Source organism: Callorhinus ursinus, unplaced genomic scaffold (genome assembly GCF_003265705.2).
Source record: "Callorhinus ursinus isolate GAN/ISIS: 27379988/994484 unplaced genomic scaffold, GSC_fseal_2.0 scaffold7, whole genome shotgun sequence".
NCBI lineage: Eukaryota > Metazoa > Chordata > Mammalia > Carnivora > Otariidae > Callorhinus > Callorhinus ursinus.
In genome coordinates, this window is record NW_027397069.1 from 68,666,147 (window position 1) to 68,677,507 (window position 11,361).

The window sequence follows — 11,361 nt, forward strand, 5'->3', positions numbered from 1 at the left end:
AAAGCTCACGGTGGCTGTGTGGTTTTTACCTTACTAGCTGGTGGTCTCTTATGTGGGAAGGTGAATTCCATTTGGCACTTCAATTAATTCCCTTAATTAATCAAATTAACCAGACTAGCCTGTTTGATTCTATCAGCTCATCGGTTTGTATAGGATTTAAAATAGGGTTTCTTTCTTGAGCTTTGATTTTTTTTTTTTAATTTCCCTAAGTAATCTCTACACCCAATGTGGGGCTGGAACTCACGACCCTGAGATCCCGAGTCACATGCTCTACCGACTGAGCCAGCCAGGTGCCCTTTGAGGTCTGATTTTACTTGGCAGATTAAACGTGCACTGTGAAGGGCTCCTCAGCTCATGAAAAAGAAAATGCTACAAAAAGCTCTGTCCCGGTAACCTATCTGCCCCTGTGTCTTGATTCTAATCTGAGGCTATACTAACTCTAAACCTGCCTTTCGTGCTACTGGAAATTATTCAAGCCACAGAAGCCAGCCTGGTGTCATTCCTGGAAGTGATGACATATACCCCCCTCACCACATTTTTGTAGCTGGCATTTCCGCTAAAGTTCTTCCAAGAAATGCTTTAACAAAATATCTTGCTAATTTACCTGTATCTACGTACCTCTGGGCAACAGACTGCTTACTCCTTAATGGGAATTATCTGCTGTTAAGCTTACCCATTCCAAGCACAAAGCTTTGTTCAAGATGAGTTTTAAAGAGATGGCCAGCTGTGGGGCGCCTGGGTGGCTCAATGGGTTGGGCATCTGACTCTTGATTTCGGCTTAGGTCATGATCTTGGGGTCATGAGATGGATCCTGAGCTGAGTGTGTCAGGCTCTGCACTGAGTGTGGAGCCTGCTTAAGATTCTCCCTCTCCCTCTGCCTCCCACCCCCGCCCCCGCTTGTATGCATGTGCTCTCAAAAAAAAAAAAAAGAAAAAAGAAAGCCGGTTAGGTTGGTTTTTTGTTTGTTTGGGTTTTTTTGTTTTGTTTTCTTTTTGTAAGGCTATTATGTTAGAATGTTGATTTAAAAGTGAAAACCTTCCACTTGAGGAATATGATTTTCTCCATTAAGCATTAAGAGTGGCTTTAGGAAGCCAAGAAATTTTATCATCTAGCTAGTAAGAGCAAAGAAAATACTCTTCACCATTCAGTTACTTCACCACTGATCACCACTGATCTCCTCCTGGACTCCACACAGGCTCGTCTGCCTGTAAAGTGGATGGCTCCTGAAAGCTTATTTGAAGGGATCTACACCATAAAGAGTGACGTCTGGTCATATGGAATATTACTCTGGGAGATATTCTCACTCGGTAAGTTTTGCACGCTGTTGCCATCCCTTGCCCCCTCCACGCCTCACCCCCCTTCCTAAATCAAAGCGTGCATGACATGCCACCTCTAATGCTCCCAAGAGCTCTCTAGTCTGACATCTGTGCCACTTCACGTTTTACTGTGGTGTCTTCCCCACCAGCCTATACCTGCGTGAGAGGAGGAGCCACAACTTTCCCCACTTTCAACCTCGTGCCAGGCGGTGTCTGGCCCGTGGGAGCTCTCGGTGCATGCTTGTTAATCGAGTGAATAAATAAACAAATGAAATAGTTTATCTTCCCTAATGTCTTCCTCAGGTGTCAATCCTTACCCTGGTATTCCGGTCGACGCTAACTTCTATAAACTCATTCAGAGTGGATTTAAGATGGATCAGCCATTTTATGCTACGGAAGAAATGTAAGTTCAAACCAGACTGCACGGTGGCTGAAATCGGGAATTTACAGTCTCTCTAGCTCCGAATGCATGTCAAAAAAAAATGCAAAATTCATGATTCCTCTTTAAAAAAAAAGAAAGAAAAGGAAACTCTTCCTTTTTCTTTGGGGGATTTCTGGACAAAACTGAAGATACCGTGAATTAGGGGCTTCAATTCTTTTGAGGGTGAGAAGACTCCATCTCCTAGTTCCTGGTCCACAAAATGCATTTCTGTCTGTCATCTAATTTGCCCTTCCTGGTGTGAGTTCAAAGTCTAGTAGAGTACTTGCCACAAAACAAACAGGCGATAGATGGTGAGTAGCTCCCAAGCAAGAAATGGTGGGAAATGATCAGCTTTTCTTTATTCGGATCTCCTCAGCTTACTCCTCTTCTCTTGCTTTTACAGATACTTTATAATGCAATCCTGCTGGGCTTTTGACTCAAGGAAAAGGCCATCCTTCCCCAATCTAACTTCATTTTTGGGATGTCAGCTGGCGGATGCAGAAGAAGCGGTACGTAGCTGCGTAGTACTTTATAAAAGACTATTAGAAAGGAAAGCAATAACTCAGAACATGCACCGATTTCCTGAGTCAAAGTTGCATGGTGTCTTTCTCAGCAGTTTGTCTGGTTGCCCTTTGAAAGTTGTATGGGGTGAGATATATTTATTGGTAAGTGTCTTTGGGGGGGATAAAAGCTTTCCCTAAAGTTTTCAGCTGATTGATTAAGAAATTAAATGCTTTTAAGTGTCCAGTGTACAGGACCAGACGACTAAACAAAACTTAATCCCTGACCCCCACTGACCTTTCCTAATTCAACATGAAGCCTTAGTATGGAATAATCACACAACCCAGTCATACAATACAGCAGAGTGGAAAGAACATTGACCTGGAGTCATGAGAATCTAATCCCAGCTCTAGGACTTTAGCTCCTCATCGCTGTATGAATTATGGCAAATCACTTTACTTCTCTGGGCCTTAGTTTTCGCACCTGTAAAATGGCTTGCCAAGGTAGGTGATCCCCCTAACCACTTTGTCTTTAACTATATGTGAGACTCCAGTGATGTTGTGTGAGACTTTTGCTTTATGGGTCTGTTTTTCCCATCTGTAGACTTGGTTCATGAGGGCAAGCAAATGCACTGCTCATCTTCACATCACCTGATGCAGTTCCATGCAGGGGCAGGAGACACTCACTGGTCATTAAATAAATGAGTGCCTGTCAGCACGAGGGTACGTCAGAGGTCACATCCGTTTTGTTCACCATTACATACCCAGTGGCTGGCATAATGCTTAGTGTATGGAAAGTGCTAAGCAAATATTTCTGGAAGGAAGGAAGGTAGGCAGGCAGGCAGGCAGGCAGGCATAAAAGTAAATTTGAGAAAGCAAAAGCCTAACAGCAGAAGTAAGGACATCAGTTAAGAGGTGACTGTGGCAACAGAGGTGAGCAAAGATGAGGGGGTGAACTAGACGGTGGGGTATGGGGAGGTGCAGAAGGAAGGGACACACACACAGTTCCTGTTTCAGGAAAGCGGCCTGAACTCACATCACCTCTCCTCTCATGTCCGTGCCCAAAACTCATAGGAAATATATACATAAAATATAAATATATTATCAATATATCATGTATTTATATATACTACATTGTAAATAAATATAATACAAATATGAAATAAATGTAAAATAAATATAAAAAAATGGGGCGCCTGGGTGGCTCAGTCGGTTAGGCGTCTGCCTTCAGCTCAGGTCATGATCCCAGGGTCCTGGGATCGAGTCCCGCATCGGTCTCCCTGCTTAGCGGGAAATCTGCTGCTCCCTCTCCCTTTGCCCCTCCCCCACTTGTGTTCTCTCTCTCTCGATCTCTCTCTTTCTCAAATATATAAAATCTTAAAAAAATAAAATAAACATTAAAAATATATAAATACATATATACACACATGCATATATTTTTTATTATATTTTTTTAAAGACGTGAGGCCATAATTGCCTTTGAAAGCCAGAAGGAGATCTTTGTGGACCAGAAACAGTGGAAAACCCCTGAGACAATGAAAGCAGTTAGGGCTGAAGAGGGAAGACCCACAACAGAGGACTCTTTGAAAGAATAAGGACAAGTGCTTTCCTTGAGGGTAGGGAGAGGTCTGGTGGGATCGTGCAGAAGTTACACAGTGGGACCAGTCACACTGTTAAATACACATAAGAATAACATGGGTGTTAAAAATGTAAGTATAACCACTGTGAAAATAGAAATATAATCTATAATCTCAGGTTCAGTGTAGAAGAAAAAAGGACCATAGAAAATCTGATCAATGCCACAAAATGGGGAAGAGAGAAACAAAGAGCATTCATGGAAATAGAAAAAGCTCAAAATGGCAGGATTCGTAAGTCCACTTAAGAAAGAGAATTTCAAAATAAATGAGACTATTATCACACAGATCACATTTACTAACCTCCGTGCGGTGGAATGAGAAATCACCAGTAACACCTGAAAAGCCCCCAGTGTCCTACATGAGAAATTAAAACTCATGCTTCTTACAGAAGCCTTTGGTTCACAAGAAGGAGGAGAAAGGAAAAAGACATAAAAATAGACCCTGCTTATTAAAACCTGTAGGAGCCAGCCAAATTTATAACTCTATAAATTCATTTATTAGAAAACAAAGAATGAGAATCAATGACTTAAACTTTCAACTCAAGAAGCTAAGGAAAAAGAAAACAGTGAATAAGGAGGGAAGAGGAGGAAGAGAATGAACGAAGCAGAGGAAAAGAACTAATAGAGGGGAGCCTGGGTGGCTCAGTCCGTTGAGTGCCGGACTCCTGGTTTCAGCTCAGGTCTTGGTCTCGGGGTCCTGGAATCAAGCCCTTCGTTGGGCTTCATGCTGAGCGCGGAGTCTGCCTGAGATTCTCTTCCCCTCCCTCCCCCTCCCCCTCCCCCCATGCTTGTGTGTGCTCTCTCTCTAAAATAAGTAAGTAATAATAAAAGAAAAAGAAAAGAACTAATAAAGAGACAGGCAGAATTAATTAAACCAAGAGTAGCCCTCAAAACAAAATAATAGTGATGATCAGGAAACCTAGAAGTTGTTTTTTGAACTAATAATGGTAATGATTTAATGGCTAATTTTTGAGTGTCATGCACTCTACTAATGTACTACCCATAATAATTCAATTCTCACATCAATCTCATGAAGTAAGTTCTATTATTACCTCTTTTGCAGATCAGTAAATTGAGATACAGAGAGGTTCAGTCGTTTGCCCAAGGTAACACAGTAAGTGTCAGACTTCGGATGTGAATACAATAGTCTGGATCTAGTTTACACTGTATATTAATATTGTATATTAATACAATATACAAATATACCACTAACGCATACTAACTATGAAGAGAACAATTAAGAAAAAAGAGAAAGCACAAATGACATTCAGAATAAAAAGAACATAACTATGGATAGAGAAACCATTTTTAAAAAGTGTTAAGAAAATCCTACGCACCTCTTTCTGTTGATACACTTGAAAAGCTAGAGTTCCAAAATTTGTATAAGGAGAATGTACTCATGTATTACTTGTGCAGTTAAAAAATTCATTTTAAAATCACTTAAAGGGGTGAAGGGGATGGGAGGTAGAGGCTTCCAGTTACAGAATGAAAAAGTCACGGGGATGAAAGGCACGGCACAGGGAATGCAGTCCATGATACTATAATAGTGCCGTATGGTGGCAGATGGGAGCTCCACTTGTGGGGAGCATGGCGTAATGTACAGACCTGCGGAATCACTATGTTGTGCACCTGAAACTGATGTAACATTGTGTTTCATCTATACGTCAATAAAACATTAATTACTTACATAAATAAAAATCACTTAAAGAAATGGACAGGAGGACATTAAAAGCAGAGACAGACCTGTCTCTGATTGGTCTCTGATTGGCTGTGGGAGTACAGCGAGCTTGAGGAGAGGCTTCTGAAAGTTCTGGATCATGGGACTGGAGGCGGGGCGGTGCGCTAAGTTGAAACTCAATACAAGAAGGAGAGAAGGTTTGGGAGATCAGAGATAATGGATTCAGGTGTGGAGCTGTCGAATTTGAAGTGTTACTGGTATTTCTGTCACAGCCTTCCTTAGATGGTTAGAAATTCAGTGCTGGAGATGTGCATTTGGTTCAACAGGTCATAACCAACTGCTAGGCTTGCTCTACAAAAATGAAGTATCATAACCTTTTCATCCTTAAGGGTAGAGACTGACTGTTACTGTGAAGACCTGGTTTGAAAGGAGATTTTTGTCCGTTTTCCAGAAAGAAAAATTAAGCAGAGTTCATTAAGTGAACACGATAACTGACTATCAAAACAAACTAACACAAAGAAATACACAGTAGTGTATTTGTAGTGAGGGGTGGGGAGAAGGAGGGAGTCTGTCAAACTCACGTAAGATTGCACTATCCCAGGTGCTTGGGTGGCTCAGTGGGTTAAGCGTCTGCCTTGGGCTCTGGTCATGATCCTGGAGTCCCAGGATCGAGTCCTGCATTGGGTTCCTGCTCAGCAGGGAGTCTGCTTCTCCTTCTGCCCCTCACCCCACTCATTCTCTCACTCTCTCTCTCAAATAAATAAATAAAATCTTAAAAAAAAAGAACGCACGATCCCTACATCATGAAGAGTTCTCATAAAAAGAAAAACATGGGTAGCCCAAGATAAAGGGCAAAGGAGAGAAGCAAGCTATTCACAATGAAGTGCAAATGTTCATTGAATATAGAAAAAGATATTCGACTTTTTGCTTATCATGAAACATGTAGGCAAGGAGATAAAACCTTCGCTGGACAAAGGGCTGGAGCCTTGAGCGATAGTTAACACCCCTGCTGTCGGGCTCGGGAGAAAACAGTGTTGTTCCCTGACACAGCAGAGAGGAGCAGAAATAAGTAAAGCTTTCTGCAGGACAGCCTGGCGATGTACGTCCCCATTCAGATGTGCATCCACTTTGACCTGTCAATCCCACTGCCCCCATTCAGCCCAGAAACAGACAGGGCCAGTGTGCACTTCCCAGTTTATGTTATAAAACCAGTCCATCAAAAGGTCAGTTATGGTGCATCTGTACTATGAATGCTAGGCTACTATTAAAAAGATGAATGTGCTTATATTTATTTATTTTTTTTAAAGATTTTTTTTTATTCATTTGAGAGAGAGAGAGAGCACGAGCAGGGGAGAGAGGCAGAGGCAGAGGGAGAAACAGACTCCCTGCTGAGTGGGGAGCCCGACGTGGGGCTCGATCCCAGGACCCTGGGATCAGGACCTGAGCTGAAGGCAGATGCTTAACCATCTGAGCCACCCAGGCGCCCCGAATGTGCTTATATTTAGTAAAGAGTGAAAATGTGTAACACATGTAACATTCGAACAACGTATTAGTAATTCAAAAGAAGGTTCTAAAACAGGGTCTACGCTCTGAGCCTACTGACACAAATTGTGTGTATCCAGCAAGCTAACTATAATGGCGATGCCTCTGGTGACTTCAGCTTTTCTTCCATATATCTTCCTATATTGCTTACAGTAGCTATATGAATGTGCATTAACTTTATAATCAGACAAAAAGTAGAGCTGTTTTCATCTTGGAAGCACGTTTTAAAGTCACTGGCCTCCCAAGTGAAACTCAAGAATCAGTCCCCTGTATTAATTGCATAATGAACAGATCATTTTAGTGGCCTTTCTCTTTTATGGTTTTACTGCTCGGCTTTTGGATTTCTAGATTGGGACTTTATATCCAAGAACAGAAACAACAATGGAATCAGCTATTTGACTATGACTTGATTTCTCCATTAATAAACCGAATTTGCTTTGTCAATTGATATCCTCTAAGATCATCCTCTAAGACTTAATGTACCGTAAGTAATCTGCAATATAGGCCCTTGACGTGTCCATCTTCATCAGATGGTAATCAGTGTTCTGTCTTTTTCCCACCTTCAGATGTATCAGAACATGGATGGCCACATCTCAGACCGTCCTTCCATCTACCAAAACAGGCGATCTTACAGCAGAGAGGTGGATTCAGGGCTCCTGGTTCCACAGGCTCACGTTGAAGATTCCTAGAGAAACAGTTTAGTCTTAAGGACTTCCTCCCTCCAACCCCCACCTTAAACAGGCTATAGATTACCAAAACAGGATTAATTTCATCACCAAAAGAAAGTATATTCTCAGCTGCTGCTTTGCTGGACTTTTCTCTAGAAGCTCTCTGTATTTACTCTTGTTTTCAAAGGAACTTTTGTAAAAAACAAATCATCCTTTGCACAAGGCAGGAAGAGCTGATAATTAACTTTACTGGAGCATCTACCTACATTCAAAGCCCTTCTTGGGCTGGCTTGAGTGAAAATCGTGTACCTAAGGTATAGTATATTCTTGTAAATACATAAAACAAAAGCATTTTGCTAAGGAGAAGCTGATATGATTTTTTAAATCTATGTTTTAAAATAATATGTAACTTTTTCAGCTATTTAGTGATATATTTTATGAATGGAAATAAAATCTCTTCTCTAGAAATGTTTGTCATTGAATTGTTTACATGACATATTTAGGGCAAGACTTAACTAGAGGGCAGGAACCTAATGAAATTATGTGCAACAATTTGTTTGTGCATGTGTATTTTTTTCCTACTGAGAAGCTCCAGCCTTTCGCCAGATTCTTAAAAGGATCCGTGACTCCTGCCCCCAGACCAGTGCAGAACAGCTGATGTCTGCTTGCTTCTCTGCAGCCCTCCATGGATTCAGCCTCCTTCGTCCTTTGAATTCAGCTTAGCTCCTTCCCTCCCACAGGCTTATAAAGTTGACTTGCCCTGATCCTTACTTTCCAGGTGTGGTTCTTGGTGAAGAACGTGATGAAGGTCTGCCTTTTCTTGTCCTCCCTTCCAGGGCCGTGGTTAAGATAAGAACCCTGAAGCCAGTCTGCCTGGGCTGGAATTCTTTTTCCAATGCTGCTTAGCCACGCAATGTTGGGCAAGTAACTGAACTTGTTTAGGTCTCAGCTTTCTCTTCGGGAAGATGGAGTAATAATGGATGGAATCTATCTTACACGGTTGTGGTAAGAGTTAGATGGACTACATATATAATATATGTACGTTATAAATGTATGCATAAACAGATGGTCCCCAACTTACGGGGGTTCAACTTAAGATTTTTTGACTTTATGATGGTGCAAAAGGGATACACATTCTGTAGAAACCTTTCTTTGAATTTTGAATTTCCCAGGCAAGTGGTATGCAGTACGATTGTCTCTTGTGATGCAGCTCCCAGTCAGCCACGGGATCGCAGGGTGAAAAACCAAAACACTGACAACCATTGTATACTCATTCAACCATTCTGTTTCTCACTTTCAGTACAGTATTCAGTACATTACTTGAGATGTTCAACACTTTATTATAAAATAGGCTTTGTGTTAGATGATTTTGCCCAACTGGATGGAGGCTGACGTCGTTGGTTTTCTGAGCACATTTGAGATGGGCTAGGCTAAGCTGTGAGGTTTGATACGCTGGTGTATTAAATGTATTTCAACTTAGATATTCTCACCTTACTATGGGTTTACTGGGACATAACCCCGTTGCAAACTGAGGACAATCTATATTACATAAACATACAGATTGCACAGATAGTGCCTGGCCCATAAATGTAAGCCAATTTGTCATTTGCACTTCCCTTCTGGTTTTAATCTTTTACTTTAGACCAGGTCACCATACACTCACTTATATTACACAAATCCGTTCTTCACCTAACCTCTTCTCCCAATCTCTGGGCCATCCAGTGTTTTCTGTGGCCACGGATAGATTTGTCTTCCTAAAGTATTGCTGTGCACACAGCACTTCCGGCAGGAGCACTTCCAGCAGGAGCACATCCGGTGACTCCAGGTGTCTATCAGCTAAAGCCAAATTCTCTTGCCAGCATTCATGCCCACCACAGCTGGGCTCCCCTGCATTTCTCAGTGTCAGACTACCTAACTCCATCTATCTCTGTCACCAAAACCACCTGCTCATGTTCAGGGGGTATGTCATGGGCATTCCTATCTCCAGTGTTTCTTTTCTTCACCGTCTACCCTTCTGGGATGCTTCTTCCTATTCAAGGAAGCCCCTGCTCCGTGGCCAGACTTGAGCTCTGTCTTACACTTCAGGTCTTTCTCAGCTCCACCAGCCATCAGTGCTGGCTTCTTCCGCTGAAATCTACAGGCTCCTTGTCCATATCATCCAGTTGGCTCTTAACATAACCACTCTTTCTTTTCTTTTCTTTTGTTCTTTCGTTCTTTCAGAGAGAGAGAGAGAGCTCGAGCAGGGGGAGGGGCAGAGGGAAAGGGAGAAGCAGACTCCTCGCTGAGCAGGGAGCCCGATGCAGGGCTCGATCCCAGGACCCTGAGATCATGACCCAAGTTGAAGGCAGGCGCTTAACCAACTGAGCCACCCAGGTGCCCCAAACATTCTTTCTTTTCACTTGGATTTTTTTTTAAGCAACAAAAACGTATTATCTTATAGCTCTATAGGCGAGCAGTTCAACAAATGTCCTTCTGGGCTAAAATCAAGGTGTCATCAGGGTTGCGTTCCTTTCTGGAGGCTCTAGCGGAGAATCCGTTTCCTTGCCTGTTCCAACTTCTAGAGGCTGCTAGAATTCCTTGGCTAGTGGCCCCCTTCCTCCATCTTTATAGCCAACAATGTTGTATCTCTCTAACCACTCTGTAGCCATGTCTCCCCCTGACTTTGAACTCAGCTGAGGCTGGTTCTCTGATTTTAAGGATTATGTCTTTTCACTTGGATTTTTAGAAGTTTGAAAGTAGATACGATTTATGCCAAGTTGTTATGCCTAATTCCTATTTGTGTATACAGTCAGGACACACAAAATACATGTATTCAATTGTTTTTTGCCTACTCAGGTTAAAGCACTCAAAAGAATTTTGTATTTTTTCTTATAGTAGTAAGTGAAATTTACCCTTTATGCATCCAACCCAGATCCCAAATTGCTTCTTCAGAGGAAATGCTGTTCAAGTTTCAGGTATAGTTCTTCCATCTTCTTGCTTAAATATACTTACGTTGCACGTATTTACACAAACACACACCCCCACAAAACTCTCTGTTTTTTACATAAATGGAATTACACTAGCCATATTGTCAAACATATTTTTGTGGTTAACCATGTGTCAATATTTTCCCAACTATACATGTTTGTGCGGCACTTGTGGTGAGCTAAGCATTGTGCTAAAAATGATACATGTATTCTCTTCTGTAATTTTCCTAACTGCCTTATGAAGTAGGTACTAATATGATACCATTTTTTCCTGGAGAAATTGGAACTTAATTTAGTAACCTGTGGTCTCCAAGCCCCTGTTAACACTTATCGTGTGGTTGCTCTTGGGTTCTACTATTATTTTATCTATTTTATTTATTTATTTATTTATTTATTTATTTATTTATAATTGTGGTTTTAAAAAAACCCCAACATATAATGCAAAACTTATCGTCTTAACCATTTTCACGTGTATAATTCAACCATGTTAAGTGTATTCACATTGTTGTGCAACCAATCTCCAGAACTTTTTCATCTTGTAAATCTTAAACTTTGGCCCCACTGAACAATAATTCCCCTTTTTTCCCTCCCCTGAGCCCTGGTAACCATCATTCTACTTTCTGTTTCTATGAAT

General features: G+C 41.5%; 1 protein-coding gene and 1 non-coding gene across 4 annotated transcripts in view; one reads left to right on the forward strand and one right to left on the reverse strand.

The window, feature by feature from the left end:
• The window catches only part of FLT3 (fms related receptor tyrosine kinase 3), a 72,398-nt gene extending 63,820 nt beyond the window's left edge, over positions 1–8,578 (forward strand). For 2 of the 3 annotated variants that reach the window (XM_025875120.2, XM_073894744.1), the window contains exons 21-24: positions 1,196–1,307; positions 1,620–1,719; positions 2,141–2,246; positions 7,660–8,578. In XM_025875120.2, coding sequence (XP_025730905.1) covers positions 1,196–1,307; positions 1,620–1,719; positions 2,141–2,246; positions 7,660–7,782 — 441 coding nt within the window. In that variant the 3' untranslated portion in view covers positions 7,783–8,578. Of the gene's footprint in view, positions 1–1,195; positions 1,308–1,619; positions 1,720–2,140; positions 2,247–4,936; positions 5,137–7,659 lie in introns of those variants that run through there. The other variant, XM_073894743.1, reaches the window with a different exon arrangement.
• TRNAP-CGG (transfer RNA proline (anticodon CGG)) lies at positions 220–292 on the reverse strand. The gene has a single exon. It is a non-coding gene; the product is annotated as a tRNA-Pro (tRNA).
• Positions 8,579–11,361: the final 2,783 nt, after the last annotated feature.